The following is a 19284-nucleotide window of genomic DNA, read 5'->3' on the forward strand; positions in this document are numbered from 1 at the left end:
CATCGCGGCAATGGGCGCTCAAAAGGTGGGAGAAAGTCCTTTTCCCCCCAAGACAGTGTTGCTAATGGGAATTACGTGGTGGGGCAGCTCCGTTTCGGAGTGGTCCTCTCCGCTCCCATCTGAATGAACGTGCTCTGATACGGCCCAGGCGAACCGCAGCATCCCCTCTCCGTGTGGACGTGCGGGCGCGTGTGTTTGGAAAATGTAATTTTATTTCATCTAAGTCACATATATAGTTATTGTTTCTATTAGTTTACTTCCTATGGTTTCAAGGGGTGAACCGATTCAGCTCCCTTGGCTCTACGTGTTGCATGAAAAAAGATGTGATGGTTCCAAAGCTGTAGAACGAGTGTCCCCTTGGTGGTGGGACAGCTGTCCCATCCAGCAGAGCGCCACACAAGGGAAAATACCTCTTGTGGCTATTTTGCCCTCAAAATAGGAGAGCAATAGGGTGCATAGTCCAGAAAGTGGAGTTTCCTAACCTCAGCTTGCCAAGCTGGGCCTAAATCAGATTTTTCCTGTATTTCTTATCAAGTGTAAGCCTGCCGAAGTCAGTCTGGGTGATGTTACTCATTCCTTAGCTGTTGTTGTCTATGTTTTTGGAGATGGCATCACCTGGGACAACAAGTCCAAGCCAGAAATCACCTTTTCATTCCCTCCCAGCAGAAATAAGCCCTTCCCAAGCCTCCCAGATGGGTTTGCCAGGGGAAGACCCGCTCTTGTAAAGTTTTCTTTGAATGTGACTGGTTTCACGTGTTTGTTTTTATGATGTATACACTTGTATGACACATCGTCCAAGCAGATTAATCCCTGCGATGTTTCCTTTTGTTTTTAAAATAATTAAGGGCAGCTGCTACTTAAAGTCAACTCCAACATTCTCGTTTTTAGATAAGTGCCTCGTGTTTGTTGTTGTAATGAAGCTGTTTGACATCGAGATGAAAGTCTCTGCTGTTTGTGTTGTAAAAACTGGGTTTGACGCCATTTTTGAACAATGTCAAACTGTTTCCTTACATTTTTGAACAAGACACGCTTTGATCTAGGGGAAAAAAAAAACCCAAGATGTTTCAATCCGAATGAAGAAGCAGCAGCCCTTAATGATTTTAAAACAGGATGGAATTGTAAAATATCTCAGTCATTATGTTATGTCACGTAATGACATCCTTGTAGCTGTGCTGTGTGATGCATTTAGCATCGTGAAATGTTGCAGAAATAATTCAAAATAATCTAAAAGGCTGAAATGAAATACTGGAATCACAAAGCGACTCTTTTAAAGCGTCAAAAGGAAACTCTTAGTTTCTGGCATTTTTGGAGTTGCTGAGCTCATCAGGAGGAAAAGCGCGCGGGCACTTTTGGGTTATTTTGTTCTGAAAGCGAAGGAAAACAAAGCGTGGAGAGAAGTTGAAAGCGCCTTGTGAAATGGAAATTCTCCCAATCGACCCATTTTAGCTGGGGAGGAGGTGCCCAGCCCCTGCACCTGGATTCTGGCCTGAATTCTTTTCGGATGAGGTCGGGAATGATGCGGTGTTTGCGCATCCCCGTGCTGAACTGAGCTCTTGTGGGCACCTTCGCTTATTTTTGGCCACTTTTCCCATTGTGGAGGGTGGTGGGTGCCATTGTAAAGGGGTGGAGGTGGCAGGACTCGGGTTTGTGGTCCCCTGGTCCTTGGGGACTTGCCTGATGTTGCTGTCGAGCATCGGGAAGCCGCGGCCATCCCTGCGGTCCCCAAATTGTCACCTAAGCACGGAGAGCAGCGTGTGACAGCGGGGTCAAGGAAGGAGAGGTGCATAAAGGCTGCTTGAATCCTGCCAGGGGAGGATATGAGAGCTGACAGTTACCTGGGGACCCCGAGATACCAGAATCCCTAACTTAATCAGACAGATAACGGGAGCAGCAAGAGATGAGGCAGGAGCAGGAAACACTGAACAATAGGAGCCAACCCCCCCGGGCCCCCGTGCTGCGCCGGAGATAATAAACTATATAAAAATCTGTCACCGTGCGATAAGTGATGAATTAGAATCAATTATATGTTTAAAATAATAGACTTCCCCACGGTGTTCCCCTCCAGAACGGTGACGGGCTTGGCGGTGGTGACGGCAGCCTTGTTGGCACCGTCACCGCCGGGGCTGGGACACCTTGTGCCGGCTGTTTTGCAGCGTTTGGGAGCTTTTTGGCATTTCATTTGGCTTTTCCTCCCAGTCCTGGGAGACCCATGGATGCTACCGTGCCGTAACCTCCTTACTGTTTGTAGATTTGAGAGATTTACCATTTTTCTTGCATTATCGGCCACTTTGCGCGCGTGGCCTTGTTGCCGCTCCCTGTGTCGAGCAGCAATTTCCAAGCTGCTGAGTGCTGTTCTGCTAAATAACGCCACTTGAGCACGAGTTTCCCCCCGTCCCTCAAATATCAGGACAGGCGAAGGTGTGAAAATGCAAGATTAACCCCGTGAATCATCCATCAAATGATGCGTGGTTGGTTTGCGAGACTTGAGCGCCTTGTTGCTGCACATTGGTAGGGAAATGCTCCCGGTAAAGCTCTTGCAGGGTGACGGGAAGAGCGTGCACATCTAGTCCAGTACTTAAATAGGTTGAAAATAGGCATATTTGGTCTTTTGATGCTGCTGCTTGCCAAAGGGGCTCAGAAGGAGGACTGGGGCTTTGGGGAGCATCTCACCGTTTGCTGGCGGTTGTGTTTATGAGCGGGTCTGGTTGTTCTGGTGAGGATCAGACCGATGTGAGTGCTTCTTCTCTAGAAACTACAGTGCTGTAGCCTCACTGCAAAGGGCTTTGAGCCCATTGGGTTCAGCCTGTGTCCCTCCTAGGCACGATTCCAGACCCAGCCCCTTTAAACCAACGCGTAACCCTGCTCAGGTGTTGTCAGGTGCCTTCGCAAAGATGTCCATTGCTCTTACAAAGGTTGATTTTTTCCCCACTGAATGCAAAACCTACTTTTGCCCTCCTCCAGTCGCATCCCTTGTTTTCCACACCCTGGGGGTGTTTCCCAGCTCCTCGCATGGATAGGAGGGAAAATATTCTTTGTGCGTCCAAAGTTGATCTGGAAACCCATGCCTAGCCTGGCTTGCTTTATTATTTTGCTAAATAGCACAAGTTGCAGCCATAAAGCCCCTGGAAGCCTGTGCTAAGCAGGGGCGCTGGGACCGGTGCTAATGGATTGAAGCGAGCGGCTCACCAGCCACAGGGGTGCCCTGGGATTTCCCTTTTGAATCTTATTTACATTCGGACTAACAATAGCTCCCAAGCTTGGCTATAAATAATTTCTGGGAAAGAGTTGTCTAATTAAACGTACAGCAGCAAAGAAAGTAGTTTTAACCACAAGGCTGGTGTCCTAATGAACGTAATCACTGAATGGGGACAGCTTAGGAAACAGAACTTGACATCTCCCCGTGGAGGCAGAGAGATGGAGGGGAAACATACTTGGGGAGAATTCCCAATCAATATTTAATTGCATAGCATGTAATCTGTCTTAGTATTTTTTAAAATAAAATTAGAGCCCGGCAGAAACTGGGGAACCTTTAGTGCAGATTTCGGGAGGGGGAGCCTCGTTTTTTACAGCTGTCTGGGGAGGGAACAACATCTGACTGCCCCTGTAGACATGCAAATTGTTCTGTAGTTGGCAAAATGGTGTGAACGCAGGCTTTGGCGGCATGGATTTACAGCCTTCCCCCTTCCACCGCTGTCTTCCTCCTCTCCTGGTGCCTCAGTTTGTTGTGTGTAAACAGGGAATTACAGAACTTCCCCTGGAGCTCCCAGATGTCCGGCTATAGTTCACATCTGGCAAGCATTTTTGAGGATGAGAAGAAGTGAAGTTCCCCATAACCAGCTCTGTGCCACGGTGCTGGGCGGCTAAAAGACAACAGGTGGGCCTGGGCGATGTTTAAAAGACACGTAGGTGAGGTTCTTAGGTTTAGAGGTGGGCTTGAGGGTGCTGGATTAACGATTTGACTTGATGATCTTAAAGGTCTTTTCCAACCGTAAGGATTCCATGGGCAGAAGGTGTGTGCTGCACATGGATGGGCAGGTAGATCCAGGTCAAGCTTGAGGTAGCAGAGAAGCTCCTGACCTGGGAGGTTTTGGCTGTTGGGTTTGGAACAGACTCAGAGCCGGTGTCTGAGGGTAAAATACAGCAGAGCAGCTCGCAGGGAATATCACAGCCCTGAAATGCCTGTTCCCTTGGTTTGTGGTGGTGACCTTGGCAGGGAGATGCAGTGACGGGATGTTGGTGCCTTTTCCTCAGACTTGCAGCCTTGCTTCATCCCCAGAGAAAATCCTCCGGCTCCACTGCGATTAATCTAATCGGCCACTGGATGTCAATGTTGCCTCGTCCAATTACGAGTGGGAAAGTCCTGGATCTTCAGAAAGGGGGAGAAAAATGCGGCTGTCGGAATAGAAGGAGGTCGGACGTTGTTTTCTTTTGCGAAGTTGGCTGTTAAGAACCGTGGGGCCACGTACGAAGGTACCAAGGAGGAAACAGTCATTGCTCTTGTTCTGCTCAGCCAGGGTGGGATTTGATCCAGTCTGCATGAAGACTCAACCCTGATTTTGGGACAAAAAGCCTCAGCAGAATGAAAAGCAGAGTAGGAAAATGTATCCCCTTGTTCCAGGCGCAGCTCGGTGCGTGCTGAGTTGTTGATGGTTGGCATCGGGCCCTAACGTGATGTTCAGGAGGACGGTGATGCATCTCCTGTGGAGCTGGGCACAAGGAAGGTTTGAGGATGTGTAGTCAGAAAATGCAGCTCTACACGGGGAGGGTCCTCTGCAAAAAAAAAATAGCAGATCTGGATTTAAACGCTGCGGCTTGGCCTCCTCTCTGTTATCCATCTTGTAGCCGGTCGCGGGGAAGCACAGGCAGCAGCTGCATCCTGCCAAGATTCATGATCAAGAACGCCTCTCCCCCACCTCCTCCTTCCTTTGGACAAATATTTTAAGTCCAGGCCCTGGGTTGGGAAGCAGGTGCAAGCAGCTGCCTTCTCCAGCCTGTTTGCATGCAGATGGGGCATCTCTGGGAGGGGAACAAGCCCTTGGGAAATGGGGAAGCCTGAGTTTTGGGTTTGGGATGAGCAAGGATAGGGCGAGATGCGTCTGAGTCCTCTCCTATGTGCTTTATGGTGTGAAACCACTTGATATAGACCTCCCACAAAGAGGATGCGCTTTGCTTGGGTAGCAGGTCCCTGTTAGTGAGACCAGGGGGCTGCTGAGGGCTCCTTGTCCCTTCTTGCACCCCCACAGCAAAGGCAGGACAGTGCTCCCTGAGCTGTCTGCCCTCTGCCTTTCCTTCCTAGCAGTAAAAAGGAAGGAAAACGGACACGTGGTTTCTATCCATTTGGAATTACTCACCCCCCCATTCACATTGGGTTCATTTGGGTGCGATGATATCTCAAATTTAATGATAAGTCTAACAGAATTCATTTATAAGATAAATAAGATGTTATTAGTACATTAGTAGCAAAAAATGTGCAAGGACACTGCTAATGTAAGGTGAAAATGCCTTCCTGAGTGAAATTTAATTAGCAGATTGTGTTCTATTAGTGACTTTTATGGGGAGTTCATGAAAATGAATACAAATATGGTCTAGGCAGCCTCTCCTGTGAAATGAGAGCCTTACTAACCTACTGTCCCTCTCCCTGCCAATGGAAAAAACACCCGTGTGTGTCCTATCCCCGTTGCCAGAAATGGACTTTTTGGAGGCAGAATGGCAGCCCATGGCCACCGTGCAGCTCGGGGTTGTGTTTGAAGGGCATCAAGTCTGGGTGCCGGTTGCGTGAGAAGAGCAGCGATGGGTACGGAGATCTCACTGCGTTGAGTTTTCTCCCTGGCTAGATGTCCTGCAGCAGTGGGAGAGGATGCCAGGTCCTGCAAAAGGTCCATCACCGAGATGCAGCTGCATGTGCTGGCAGACCTCACCTCCCTGCTAGCCTTGCTGGCGTGTGTAGCTGCAGGGGAATGGATGCCATCCAAGAACATCATACATCTTTTAAAGACTTCTGGTCCCCAAGCAAGCCCCAGGCTGTTGTGCAGCTGTTACTGGAGTCACACGCTGTAGGGACACACCGGGGTCCCTTCTCCTCCAGCACAGCGGGGACACTCATGGGAAGGAGCTGTGGAGGTGACATTGATGGGTCTTTCTTGGTTTTGTGCCGAACACCGACGCTCGGTGTGTTTGTGGAGCTGGGGAGCGTTCCTGTGCTATACGGCCTCAGGACCTTAGAGATGACTTAGGAAGGAAAAACATATTGAGATCAGCAACACAAAAAGAGATAAATAAAAGGCGCTGGTGTTCTCGGTCTCTTCTGGGTAGACTGTCTTGTCCACCCGATCTACAACCTTCTGGTCCCAGTCGGTGTGTGGCTAAGGGACATGTCCCTTGGTGATGCCGCCAGCTCCTTGTTCTTAGGACTGAAATCCGGGGTGAGATTCTGCCTTGGCCAAACTGCCGAGGAGGTCTGGACACCATGCAGCGATCTGTCCGTGCCATCTTCATTTGGAAAGCGCTTGTGAGTGCCTCGGAGCTCTGGAGGAGCAGAGAGAGGCTTTGTGCAGGGGAGTTGCCTTCCCCTTAGGACACCCGTTCCATCTCTTGTGGTAATGCAGAATAAATCCAGTGACCCCTGCCAGGCTTTTGGGTCTAGGGGAAGGTCCATTAGTTACTGCTGCTGATGTAGGAGGCATCTGGTGGTGGTTGGGAAGATCCTTCCCTCCCATCTGCGGGCGCAGCATCCAGCTTTCGACGATTATTTTGCTGAACAGAGGCAGAACATGCATGGGGAGTCATTATTCATGCAGATGATTCTCACAATTCAATAGATGTAATTAGGAGAATGATGGAGGAAATTAGCACTTTCTGTGGGTTTATTAATATTAATAAAATGATTCCATGGTTAAAAATAATAATAATATTAATAAAATAAATACAAAACTGCAGAAGTGCTGTGATCAGCTACTAAATACCAGTCTGCTCCGGGCGGTGATCAACCAGTAGCTTGAATTAGTTCTCAGAGATGGGGTTTTTGCCCTCTCTAAAGATGGTATCAGAAAAATTAAAGTGGATTGATGCATATTCAGGGGTCATTTCTTGTTTCTCACTTTTTCCCATTAGGGGAGACCCATAAGCATTGGAAAGTTGAGTGGCGTGTCTTTAGTGTGTCTTTAGTCTTGAAACCAGGATGTTTTCTGCTGCCTGTTGGCCCCCTTCTTCTTCACCTGCTTTGTCTGTAGTTGTCCTGGCAAGGAAAATATTCCCGCATCCCTGTTTGCCAAGGGCTTGGTGTAACCTGGGCACCTGGGTCCACAATGAAGGTCCATTTCCAGATTGTCCTCTTGGTTGCGTTTCCCATTCCCTCTCGTGTCAACCGTGGCCCATGGCCACCCATGTGCTGTTCTGTGTGCCTCTGGTCTGATAGATATGCTGCAGTCTTAGGAGGAGGTTATTTGGAGAGGGTGAGGAGGTTATCGCATTAAAGGCGGCACAGAATGTTATTAATGAAAATACACGACAAACGTCTTTAAACATATAAAAATTTAATTAGAATTTTTATTATTAAAATACTGCCAAAAGTGCTTACTGAAGCCCTCCACTTTCTTTTGACATCAAGGCTTTTTTTTGTCGGTTTCTTGCATGCTAAGAGGAGGATTTGGAGTAAAGAGGGGAATAATTGGTACCAAACGACTTCTGTAGAGGGTGATGGGACTTTTGGTTTGCATCTTGGATGTGTCTATAGCAATACCTGGCCAGACTTGGTTCTTTGAGGATATCACACATGGAATCTCCCTGCTCGGGGCAGCGGGGAGCAGCTCTTTTGGTTTTGGCTCCACGGGGAGATGTGAACATTCTCCTGGCCGACCTTATTGCATTAGTGATGCCGGTCTGGTGAGTGGTACCAATTCCCAGAGCCTCCTCCATCCGCCTGTATTTAAATGGGAAAAGATCAAAGCGGTTGAACTCGTTGCTTTAATGATAGATTCCATTATATTAAGCGGTAATTGCAAATAAAAAAAATCGCTTTCTATAATTAAAAGAAGACCACACAGCTAGTCTTGGTGACTTTATGTGTGATCTCCATCTTATCGCTGGGGATGCTCATGTTCTCCCTGCTTCTGTGTCGCCGCATCGGGAGCCCGATGGGTTTTCCCCATCCTGTGTTGAGGTGGCAGAGCCAGGGATGGGAATATTTCCATTCTAGAGGAATTTGCAGGGCTGGCGCTTTTAAGGGAGTCGGGGGGGAAGCAACCCTATCTCCCAACTTGTAAATTAAGTGGGTCTGGTCGGGGAAGTGTCACCGCAGGGGAAGAAATATGAAACCTCTGAGATCATGTATGCAGAGTAATTTTTCTGACTGTAACTCTACTTAGAAGTAAGGATATGATGAAAATGCTTAGAGCGTTTTAAATGAACCCAGCAGAGATCTGATTCAGCCCCAGTGAAGTCTGTACAGGGTTTATTGGGTGTTGGCTGAGTCTAAGCCTAACACCGGCGTTCAGTGCATGGCCGAGAAATAAATTGGTTCCTTCTTCTTATTAGCCGAAAATTAAATGAAGGAAAAGCAATAGTCATATTTTGTAATATATTTTGGTGGGCTGCAATGCAGGGGAGCGAGGAGGTTGGTGCATTTGAGGTGAGACACCGGGGTGTTTGCTCCCCACCTTGATCCAGGGGTCCAGGATGGGTCAGGTCTCCAAGTGATAACGACCCTACCAGAGCTGAACCCAACCTTGAAAGGTCCAAGGATGGTCTGTGCTTGTCAGTACCAAGATATTTAGGATTGTGGTGAGATGGGTGGAAATACAGGTTGAGAGTGAAAACCACCCAGACATTCCCATATATTCCCTTCCTGCCTTCGCTGGACTTCAGCGGTGTGAAATTTTCACCCCATGCATTGGAAACATCTCGGAGGAGCTTCAGAGCCATTTGTTTTCCCTTTAATTGGCTAGTGGGGAGAAAATAACGAAGGGAAGTCACGCAGGGGAAGTTCTCGTCAGTGCTGTTTTTGGCAACAGAGTCACAACATCCCTAAATTTATTTATTTAATTGCATTATTAAAAGTATAAATAAAAATAAATCCAGGAGAGCAGCCGGATCTATGCTTTGCATCTCTAAAATAGAACCATAAATGCCAGGGAGCACCGGGGGAATGATTTATTAGCCTGTTATCGTGAGTGACTGGGACGCTTTCGATGGAGTCCTGGCTAATTTCTAACAGCTGCATTAAATCACAGATGCTATAAGCTATTATAAAATAATCACCCAGCGGTCTGCAAACCAGCATGAAGCCCAGGGTCAGCGCTGGAGCCCTTCATTTGTTTCACATCTCAGCCCCTCCGATTCCTGCGAGGGTGGGAAATAAATAGGACTGGTAGCGGCCTCATTTTATCATCCGGGAGCTGACAATAAATAAAACCTCCATAAACCTTTTTCTAAAAGGAGTTTGGAGGGGAATTCGCAACGAGAAGAAACCTCGTTTTGCTCTTAAATATGGGCCGTGCGATGTCAGGGCTCCCGGGTCTTATTTCTAGCTCTGAAAGGGAACCTGCGCTTACTGATTTATTGGGCAAATGGAGAATTTTGGGGGGTTTTGGCTGCAGGTGGGGCTGGAAGGCTGAGAGAAGAGGGTCCTGTGGCTCTTAGGGACGTCTGTCTCAGCTCCTCGGTGCTGTTCCAGACAAGTCACTTAAATTTCCCTACAGCTTGACTGCTCTCCTCTCTCGTTTGACAAATAACGTGTGTGTTTATGTGGCTGGGCTCCGGAGGGGGTTAATACTTGGCCTGGAAATCTCTTTAGAAGTGCCAATTTGTAGCGACAGAGAAAACAACAATGAATAGGAGAGGCTGCGAGGGCCAGAGGGCCAGAAGAAGTGAGCAAGCGGCTGCTTATCAGGATGGTGACTTGCAGAGCCGGCCGCGATAGCAGGGGTGGGTTTAAAGGGTGAAGGAGACGAGAGGAAAGAAAGCCACAAATAAATAAAAATAAAGCAGTTAGGAAGAAAATGCCGCCCATCTGCAATGCTCATATTTTTCTTGACGGTTTTGCTTTATGTTGCAACAGCTGCTTAGCATGACAAATGCTGGTTTTAATAGCAACGTACTGGAGGAGATGCAGGCTGGGCAGGGAGGGATGGGGATTTCTGGCTCTTTGTGCTCCCCGATGCTCTTACCTGGGGACAAACAGCCCTGGGGAGGGTCACCGTGGTGTCCTGTGTGCACCACGTCAAGCTTAGGGACATCATTTTGGAGCTGGCACCCGCTGTTTTGTTAACGGTGGTGGTTTTGCAGCCACGTGTCCTTGTTTGAAATGATGGGGTAAAAAGGGCTTTGCCCTGAATGTGGTAGAAGGAACATCAGGGCTGTTTGTTGGTGGAAAAGCCAACTCCTGAGGCAACCTAGGATGCTCCATGGCCATGTGTCCATGGGAATGGTGCACTTTGGGCTTGCGGGGTGACCTTTGGGCAAGTCTCTTACTTCTCTGAAGGTATTTGTGTTCCTTTGTCCTCTCCTACCTCCTTATTCTCTCTGCAAAATGGGATAACAGGCTTTGCAGCTTGTTTTTCCTTCCTGCGGTATGGGAGATTGTCGGGTTGTCAGCAGGCTGGAGATAGCAGGGATTGCTGACAGCGAGCAGAACTGAGTCAGAGCTGCGCACAGAAACCTCGCTCAGCCTTTGAAACCGCAGTCAAACCCTCCCCCAGGGTTATTCTTGCTCATAAAGAACGCCTAGTTTGGTTTGCTGCAAACCTAGATTTTTAATCCCAGGATCCGGACAGGCCCAGCCTTTGAAGAGAATTGGGTTGGAGTCAGAAGCGAATGGCTCAGGCCAGGCTGACTCTTAAAAGATGAATTAAAACCGACCCAGGAAGATGGAGATGTTCACATCCGCACCCTGGCTTTGCAACTTGCATATTGATTTCCTTGTGCCTGATACCGCTGGGAATAAATCAGCAGCGAGATGCACACGGAGACACCGTGGTTCAGAAAGTGGAGGATCTGCTCTGGCGTTTGCCCACAGCTCAAATCAAACTCCTGGGGAAGTTTTCCAAAGCTTGGAGGAACCGAGATCCTTCCCTCGCCTATAATGGTTTTTTTCCCCCTTAGAAGCGAGAATTTCAAAGGTGAAAAACAAAAACCCATCATCTGCACTGGGCACAGAGGGGAAAGACTGAAAACACTGAGAATTTTTATTGCTCATGGGACTTGCAGCCCGCAAAGCCCGGGGAGTTCAGGCAGGGAATAAGTGTTTGGCCTTTTCCCTGCTTAACAGGACTCATGAGGGGGAAAGGAGAGGGAATTGGGGGTGTACTCTTCCCCGCCTGCTCCGCTCCCCTCTGTTGTGTCCTCCCAGGACAGCCCAGACGTGGAGTTTCCCTCTTCCAGCATCCAGCGCGGGTGGCACAACTGCACTCCGATCATTTCTGCATCTCCCTAATTTGTGAATAAGCCCAGAGGCTTGTGCGATGGCTCCGTATTTAGAAAGAGGATAAACAAGGCTATGCGCTATCTGCTTATTTGCTCTTTTATTCTTTCAGCTGAGAGCTCACAAAACACTTTGCGAGCGCCTATGAAATGAGCCTTGTAATGCTGCCAGGAGAGGGAAGGAATGATCCTGGTCCGCTCAGCAGCTCCAAGAGGTCGTGATAGGGTGAGGCTGTGGTAGATTCAGGAGTAAATACAAGGTCTTGTCTTCCATTTCTAGTCTCTAATGGCTAGTAAGACCCAAAATCACATTGCACGCCCAGGCTTAGCAATGAGGAGCCATTTGTGGTCCAGATCTTCTTTCCTGGTGTTTCTCTTGCTCCTGGACTAATTGGAGAACATGATTGTGCTTCCACACCAGCGGTAAGTCATTAGGTAGTACATGAATATGGTGCTAATGATGGCGAAATCATCTCAGACTCAGTCTGGTATCTATGCTGTGAGAGTATATTCACATCTGCACATCTTCCTTCAACTCCTCCATCTCAAAGATGCCTTCAGGCCTGTCCAAGGACCCAGGGGTGGCCAGTGTCTCCTGGTTGCTCCATCTCTTCATCTGTGGTTCGTGTTCAGCTTGTGACACCTGAACCAAACTCAAACCTCCACCTCCCGGCACCGAGTCGGGCTCGTCCGTAGAGTTTGGAGTGAACCTGAGATGCTCGTGAGTGGTGGGGACCACAGGGCATGGGTGGCCCTTGGCTTTCTCAAGGCTGGCAAAGGCACTTTGGGAAGCATCTCTTCGAGGGATGCTGGCAGGGGCGGTGCGGTTGGGTTTTGGTTGTGCTCTTTGGCAATTCTATTTTGTGCAAGGCGATGTCCTTCATGAAGCAGGCTTGAACTTTGGCGTGTTTTCATATGGAAATTTTTTGGCAGCGAAGCAAAATGTCGCAGGCCTGTAATCGGCCCCCTGCCCCTTCCCTTGAGGGTCGGGTTTTGAGGGAAGGACTGCATGGGAGTTGAAAACTTGCCCAAAGGCACTAAATACCAACAGGAGCAGCAATGAAAAAATCTTGGCATTGCAAAGAAAATCTTAACATTTTGCTTCAGTATTTAAAAAGAAATACTGAATTGTCATCAGAAACGCTGCTGGAAAATGAAATCCTCAGGTTTTGAGACTTTGGGCGATGCTGTGATGCTGTGCGTGGTTCTGCCGTCCTCGGGCGTTCTGGCCCCTTTGGGATTTGCTTGAGCAGGGTGTTTACAGAGTTGTTCTTTTCGTTGCGTGGTTGTTTTGTTTTAATACTTGGTGTGATGGGGGAGGCTGCTTTTAACTCGGCAAGGTGGGTGTTTTCAGAGCTGCCTCCTTTTTGAGTTTCAGTTGTCAGGTTGACGTGCGGTTCCAGCGCGCCATATGTCTCCGCTTCGGCCGGGGGTTTGAGCTGCGCGCTGAGCATTAAGTGTAAAATAATCCTGATAAAATACACAGCCATCACGAGTCCTTCTGAACCACAACCTGTGTGACCTGGGTGCGCATGTTCTCGCAAGGATTTGATGGAAATAGGGAGGGTTTAGGGCACGAGGATGGTGTTGGAAGGGCTACCTGGCCATCACCTGCTCAACCAATCCTGGTGTTAGGAAGGAGCACAAGTCTTGAGTTTGCATTTTCTGCCCAGGCGAGCTCAAGCACCACGATCAGTTTGAAGAATAGGCTGCGTTTTTTTTCACAAATACCTCAGCAGGTTTGGTTGTTGGTTTTTTTTTGTTGCTAAATTCATGCGATAAAATACATTAAATGTAACAGCACGGAAAATAAAAGTTCGGTTTGCGGAGGGAGCCTGATTTAGTGTGAAGATAAAACAAGATAAAACAAGTGGAAAAATTAAGTGGGATAAATAAATCCCGCTGGAGAGAGGCAGGGGTGACAGAGGGGGAGAACTACGTGTGTGCCATCAAATGGGCAGCGCTCAGTGCATCTGGGAACAGTTTTCCTAAGGTTTTCATGCTCGAAAGGGGGTGATGCTTTGCTGTGACCCCCCTCTCATACCCTGGGGGATGCTCAGCTGTATCCTGAGACCGAGATGTGATGCTCCTACTTTGCATGGACTGAGATGTGATTCTCCTACTTTGCATGGGGTGTGCGTGCTCCGCAGTGCTCTCGGTGCTCACTTTTGGGTGAAGAAATAAGAGTATTCAGCAGCAAATGGGAAAAGCAAGAAGCAGGGCGGCAGGGGTGTGGGGAAAGAGATGTCGGGATGGGTTGCCAAATATGCCGGGTAAAAATTAGCAGCTGCAAGTGTGCAAGAGAAAAGGTGGAGAAAAGAGGGGGTAGGGACAGATGGAGAGAAGGAGGGAGAGAAAGAGGAGGTGGGAGAAAAGGGGAGGAGGGGATAATAGTGCAGAAAGATATTAGTTAAAAATCTTATAGCCCCGAGCCCAGACGCCATCTGCACGTAGCAGGATAGCAACAAGACGCCGCTCTCTATATTTGCCACGGAGGTGTCACGTACATCTTGGCCAGACTTGTGTGGCCAAGATGCTCAGGAGGAGGAATTTCACATGCCCCAGGAGGGAGGCGCCTTGCGAGAGCCCCGTTTTCGGGAAGCGCTGAGCAGCTGTCTGCAACCCAGGGACCGCAGAGGAGCCGCCGGCTTTGAGAAACCTTGTCTGGGGCTTCCAGAGGGAGATCTGGAGAACTTCCACTTCCACCAGCGCTGGAGGGTGAATCCCTGGGAGCGAGGAGTAGCTCTTTGATTAAACAAGCCCAGGTCCTCCAAGGATTTCTCTCCCCTACAGCTCTGCTGAGTTTTTCCTTTCCTGGGTAAAGAATTAACCCCTTCAGTTGTGAGCGAGGCGGAATGTCTGAGAGACAACAAAGTTCATCTGGGAGAAAGAAGGAAGAGGGAAAAAAAAGAAAAAAGCTATTTCCTATGATCTTTGCTTTAAGTTTTAGTTCTCTTTGCCTGCTGAGGACTGTGACAAGGACATGGTGCTTTGTTGTGTCTGTGCTTCATAGCATTCCCCTACCCAGGCAGGATGCTCGTGGGAAGGCCATAGGCTGTGAATATCTGTGTCTCGTTTAAAATGAGTTATAAACACTCTTTGGAGCTCTTTTGGAAGAGGCCGGGTCCCAAAGGGTGACACTTGCATATAGGGTCCCGTTATCATTGGACTCTCCCCATCCCTTTATGCAGCTGATCTCGAGGGAGCTGCAGCTGCTCCCTAGTGCACAGAGAGCAGCTCGGCACACCCCGAGCTGTGTGAAGAAGGGGAAAATAATCCAATGAGGCCAAAGAATAAAATCCAGGGTGGCCATCCGTGGGTTGCAACGGCTGCTCCCCAGCACGGTGCTGCTGCTGAGCTGCTCCAGGGCCCCCGGTCCCTCACTAATTACTTCCAGGCCTGTACTCTTGACATTTGCAAGCTCCTGATTAGAGCAACGGAGGAGAAATCTCCGAGGGAGATGGAGGCCAAACTGCACCACTAATAAAAGCCGAGATTGACAATCGGCTGGGAGGCGAGAGGCGGGGAGGTGCAGGGACTCGTCCTTGCAGTCTTGGTTTCTTGCTGAGCTTCTGGGATGATGAGAGAAGGTCAGGGCTTGTTAACGTCACCGTGAGGAGCAGGATCTGCCACTGCCATATGCCTGATGCCCCCAGGGCCTGTGCCAGCCTCCGAGTCCGTCTCAACTAGGCGATATTTTTAGAGCTGAAGCCACCCGCATGAGTCCCCCGTACAACCCCAGGTCTGCAGACTAAGTAAAAAAAAGCAGCTCTGCTTGATTCTGTGTTTGCATCCAGGTTTTGTAGCCTCCTGGATTTCAAGTTCATTTTCCCTTGCACCTTTTCTCCCCCGTGTCTCACCTTGCTCCCTTCATTTGATTCCAGCGTGCTCACATGGGAGGTGGCACTAACCAGAGCAGTGGGACTGGGAGGTGTTTTTGGTGGGGTGGTCCCAAAGATGGGGGCAGGAGAGGCCGCTCTGGCTGCCTGTACCTGCTGTCGGATGCCCAAAGTGGCCTCTAAGCAGAGTGTGGTTGAGATGCATTGCCTGCAGTCTCCTGCATAGCTCTTCCAGACTGTTGGGTCCCTACCCGTTTAGGCAGGATTCTGTTATGTAAATGTGTATAAAATTACCTTTCCAGCCCCCTCTTTCCCCTCCCTGATGCCCCATATATGCTCACCTGCGCCCAGCTGTCCGTAGCAGCCAGTTTAGCTATCTGTCTATCCATTTATGCCCTGCCTTTGCATCTGTTCATGTAGCCATGTCTCTCCAGCCTCCTCAGAGGCTCTTTCTGAGGCAGACAGGCTTTCCACCCGTTTAAATCTCCTGAATCACACCAGCTCTGGCACTGAAACAGCCGACGTGCATGTTGAGGGTTAAGCCAACTTTTCAGCAGCTGAAAGAGCTTTTCTGATGGAGAACTCAGCCCTGCTTTTCTCGGTGCTTCTCTCAGCTCCAGGGTTGTCCTATTTATCCAAGCTGCAGTGAGCATCCCTCTGGTGCCCGCAGCCATCGCTGGTGCCGGGAGCCAGCACGCATCTTTGCAGTGCTAGCCGGTGGATAGCAGGGTATTTAGGGCTGCTGCATCTCACTGCCACATCCAGCAGACCCGCTATGCTGATAATTGGGCTTGGGATCGCTGAAAAACCCTTGCAAAATCTCCTTATCAGTTTTAGCAGCCATGTTTGGGTCTCTGAATGAGGTCAGGGTCCCAAAATAGCTCGAACTCCATCGCTGGTTGTTGTGCTTCTCCTCTAGCCCCTGCAAGGGGACATGTTCCCCATGATATATTCAGTGGAAGAGGCAGATGTGCTTGGGAGGAAGGAGTCCAGCTGAGGTCCAGCCTGCCCTGGCTTGGGCAGGAGGAACCGCAGAGCACGTTGTGGTGAGATGGCAGCATGAGGTTGGTTTTCTTTTGTAAGCACAGAGACAGATGCGTCACCGAGGTCTTGCTGCCCTTTGGGGAGGTGAATGGTGATCTCTAGGTGTCTCCAATGGTTGTGACCAGTAGGGTGGGAAGCCCTTGGGCTTCCTAGCACCACAGCCTCTGTGTCAGGGAGCAAGGATGGGCCAGAGAGATCCTGTGGAGCTCCCTTATAGCCTTATACAGTCTTGCGGGGAAAAAGCTTGGCGACAGGACGCTTTCTTGCAGGCACAGGGGACAAAACGGTCCCAGCAGGGGTGGGAGACGCATCAACAAGTGGATGCAGAGAAAGATGCAGCGAAGCGGGGTGATGGAGCCAGCCCCCTGCAGCTCCTCGGGGGCCATGCGGCCAGCAAAGTCCCTTCTGCGGCCGGGGTTGAAATGGTTAAAGTGTGTGTGGGGGGGTTGGTGTGAGCCCGGCTCCCTCCGCAGGCGGCAGCGCGGCGCGGCAGGGGTTAAGGCTGGCGTGGGCAGCCTGCGCATCGCTCCGCTCCCCTCCGCGGGTGTGCGGGGCTCAGGGCGTGCGGGAGCCCGAGTGCCGGTCAGGGATGGAGCCGCTGCCATGACAACCCCGGCCGGCGGGGCTGGGATGCTCCCCCGCGCCCCCTGCTCCCCGCTTTGCGGCTGAACGGGCAGCGCGGGGGGGTGGGTTCGGAGACCCCCTTAGAGGAGCCGAGGAGTCCGGGCGGTGGGGACGGCGCCTGCAGCTCCGCGGGGAAGTTTCGTTCTTGCGACAGAATCGGCGTTTTTGGGCAGCGTTTATCTTTTTTCTTTTCCTTTGCCGTGTGTTACCGAAACAAAAGAGCGACAGGCGGCAATCACCCCAACTCGGAGCGCGTTTTGCTCCCCCGGCCTGTTTTTTATGGCCGCCCTCCCCTCCCTGCCAGCGACACTTACGCTTCCTCCTTGGGTTATAAACTTTTGATGCCAGATCCTCCGCAGCGCGTACCCAACTGAATCTTAAAGTAGCGTCTCGAGCAGACACACGCACATCTGTGACCTTCATCTCTTGCTCCGCACCTTCTCTCCTCCTCTTCCTCCTCCTCCCGTCCTCCTCCCTCACCCGAGGATCCTGGGGACTCCCTCGGATGCCGCTCGGCAGGCTCAGAGCTCGCAGCCTGCCTTGCCGGGGGCTCTCCTGATCTCCGTGGAGCTCCGCATCGCTCGCCCCGGTGGTTTTGCTCCCCTCCGTCCCCACACACACGCACCCCCTCCCTCCTTTCCCCCCCCTTTCCCCCCTTTTCGGGTGTGTTTTTTGCCTGTCGGAAAAGTCCCTGCTGCCCAGGATGGGGGTCGGTGGGTGCTTAGCCCTGCCCTGGAGGTGCCTGGTCGTCCTCTGTCTCAGGCTGCTCTTCCTTGTGCCCGCAGGAGTGCCCGTGCGCAGCGGAGATGCCACCTTCCCCAAAGCTATGGACAACGTGACAGTGCGGCAAGGGGAGAGTGCCACGCTCAGGTAGGAGCAGCCGGATTTTTGCCTTTTGGGGGGATGGAGGGGGTCTTGGCTGTGTTATCTGAGGGGTGCTGTGCGCCGAGCGGGACTGCCGGAGGATGCTGGGACCGGCTGGAGACTTTGTGTGCGTCCCAGGGACTCGTCCCCGTCGTGGCAGGAGACGCGGTTTTGGGGGGTTGCGGGTGCCAGACGAGCTGACAAAGGGGCTCAGGTGACAGACAGTGAGTTGGCGCTGCCTGGCGCTCCCGAAGTTGTGTCTGTGTGGGAGGGGAGGGGGGTCCGCGCTGCCTGCACCCGTGCCAGCCTGCGCTGCCGGCGGCTTTCCAGGGCTGCGATGCCTCCGAGGTGTCAGCGTTTCGCCTTGATTGCTTTATAGTCTCTGCACGAATCCGTTAATATCAAATCAATCGTTTACTCCAGGGGTGCATCTTATGAATTCTGATGGATGCTTTACCTTACACTGTTTGCTGTGGGAGAAAGGCAGGCGGCTTATATGCAGATGGGCTACTTCTATGCTGCACAATACAGCAAAGCGTCCCTTTTGATTCCCTGAATGAGTTACAGGTGTACATGGTGCATTACCCGTGTGGGATAGCAGCTCTCTATAGTCATCGCAGCAGCGTGACCAGATGAGCAGAGAGCAGCCCAGCTTCTGTTTTTTCGGAGGACGATGGGGAGTCAGCTCGTGTCTGGGGCTTTGGGTTGCGCCGTGCGTGCTTCAGGCAGCCCAGCTTGGAGCTGAGCCAGTTAATCCAGCTGGGCAAGCAACCCCGGGACTGGAGGAAGAAGCGCGGGGATGGTGGGACGTGAGTCTGGAGGAGTTGCTCTGCTGCTTTCTCCACAAGAACGAGCAGCGTGTGCTGCTCCCCAGCTCCGACCGAGTCACGGGGCTGCAGCAGTGAGCAGCTGCTCTTCGCAAAGCCAGGCGTAAGGCTTGGCATAAGCAAGCCAAGCGTGTCACGCTCTCCGTGAGCAGCCAAGCTGTCGCAGGGATGAGAAGCTTGCATGGCGGGGCTGGGGGGTGTCAGACAGGCTTTGCGTGGCTGGTGTGGGGTCTGTGCAGAGGAAACGTTTGGTGCGTAACGTGGTGGTGGGGAAATGCGCTCCAATTTGAGGTGCTGAGAGAGGCGTTGGTCGCTTGTCTGCCTGCCTGCCAGACTTGAGGATGTTGCCTGTGCCAGGGACCTGCTGGGACACGCTTGTCATCACCCCGTGTAACTGGGTTGCAGAGGGCACGTTTCCCCGTGCTTTTCGTAATTGGGCTGCAAACGATGATTAACCTGCGCTGGAGCGAGCAAGGCAGTTTAAAGAAGGGAAGACAATCCCCCTGAGAGATGCCTTTGGCCTCAGTGCTCTGTTCTTTGCCGTCTGAATGTGTCTCCCCGGTGAAACGTGGGGTTTGGGGCGCTCATGGAGGTCAGAGCGGGATGGATGAGGTTTTTGGGGACTGAGCCCCGGGGCTCCGGCCGAACCTGCTGCCAGCAGAGGGCTGACT

General features: G+C 51.0%; 1 protein-coding gene across 1 annotated transcript in view; it reads left to right on the forward strand.

Moving 5' to 3' along the window:
* Nucleotides 1-17625: 17625 nt before the first annotated feature.
* Nucleotides 17626-19284, forward strand: part of LOC308048615 (opioid-binding protein/cell adhesion molecule homolog) — a gene marked incomplete at both ends in the record, with an annotated part of 79130 nt that continues 77471 nt past the window's right edge. Inside the window, one exon of the mRNA XM_080357852.1 lies at nucleotides 17626-17792. Within this exon, the coding sequence (XP_080213978.1) occupies nucleotides 17626-17792 (167 nt within the window). The remainder of the gene's footprint in view (nucleotides 17793-19284) is intronic.

The sequence above is a fragment of the Nesoenas mayeri genome, assembly GCF_963082525.1.
Source record: "Nesoenas mayeri genome assembly, chromosome: 22".
NCBI classification, from domain to species: domain Eukaryota; kingdom Metazoa; phylum Chordata; class Aves; order Columbiformes; family Columbidae; genus Nesoenas; species Nesoenas mayeri.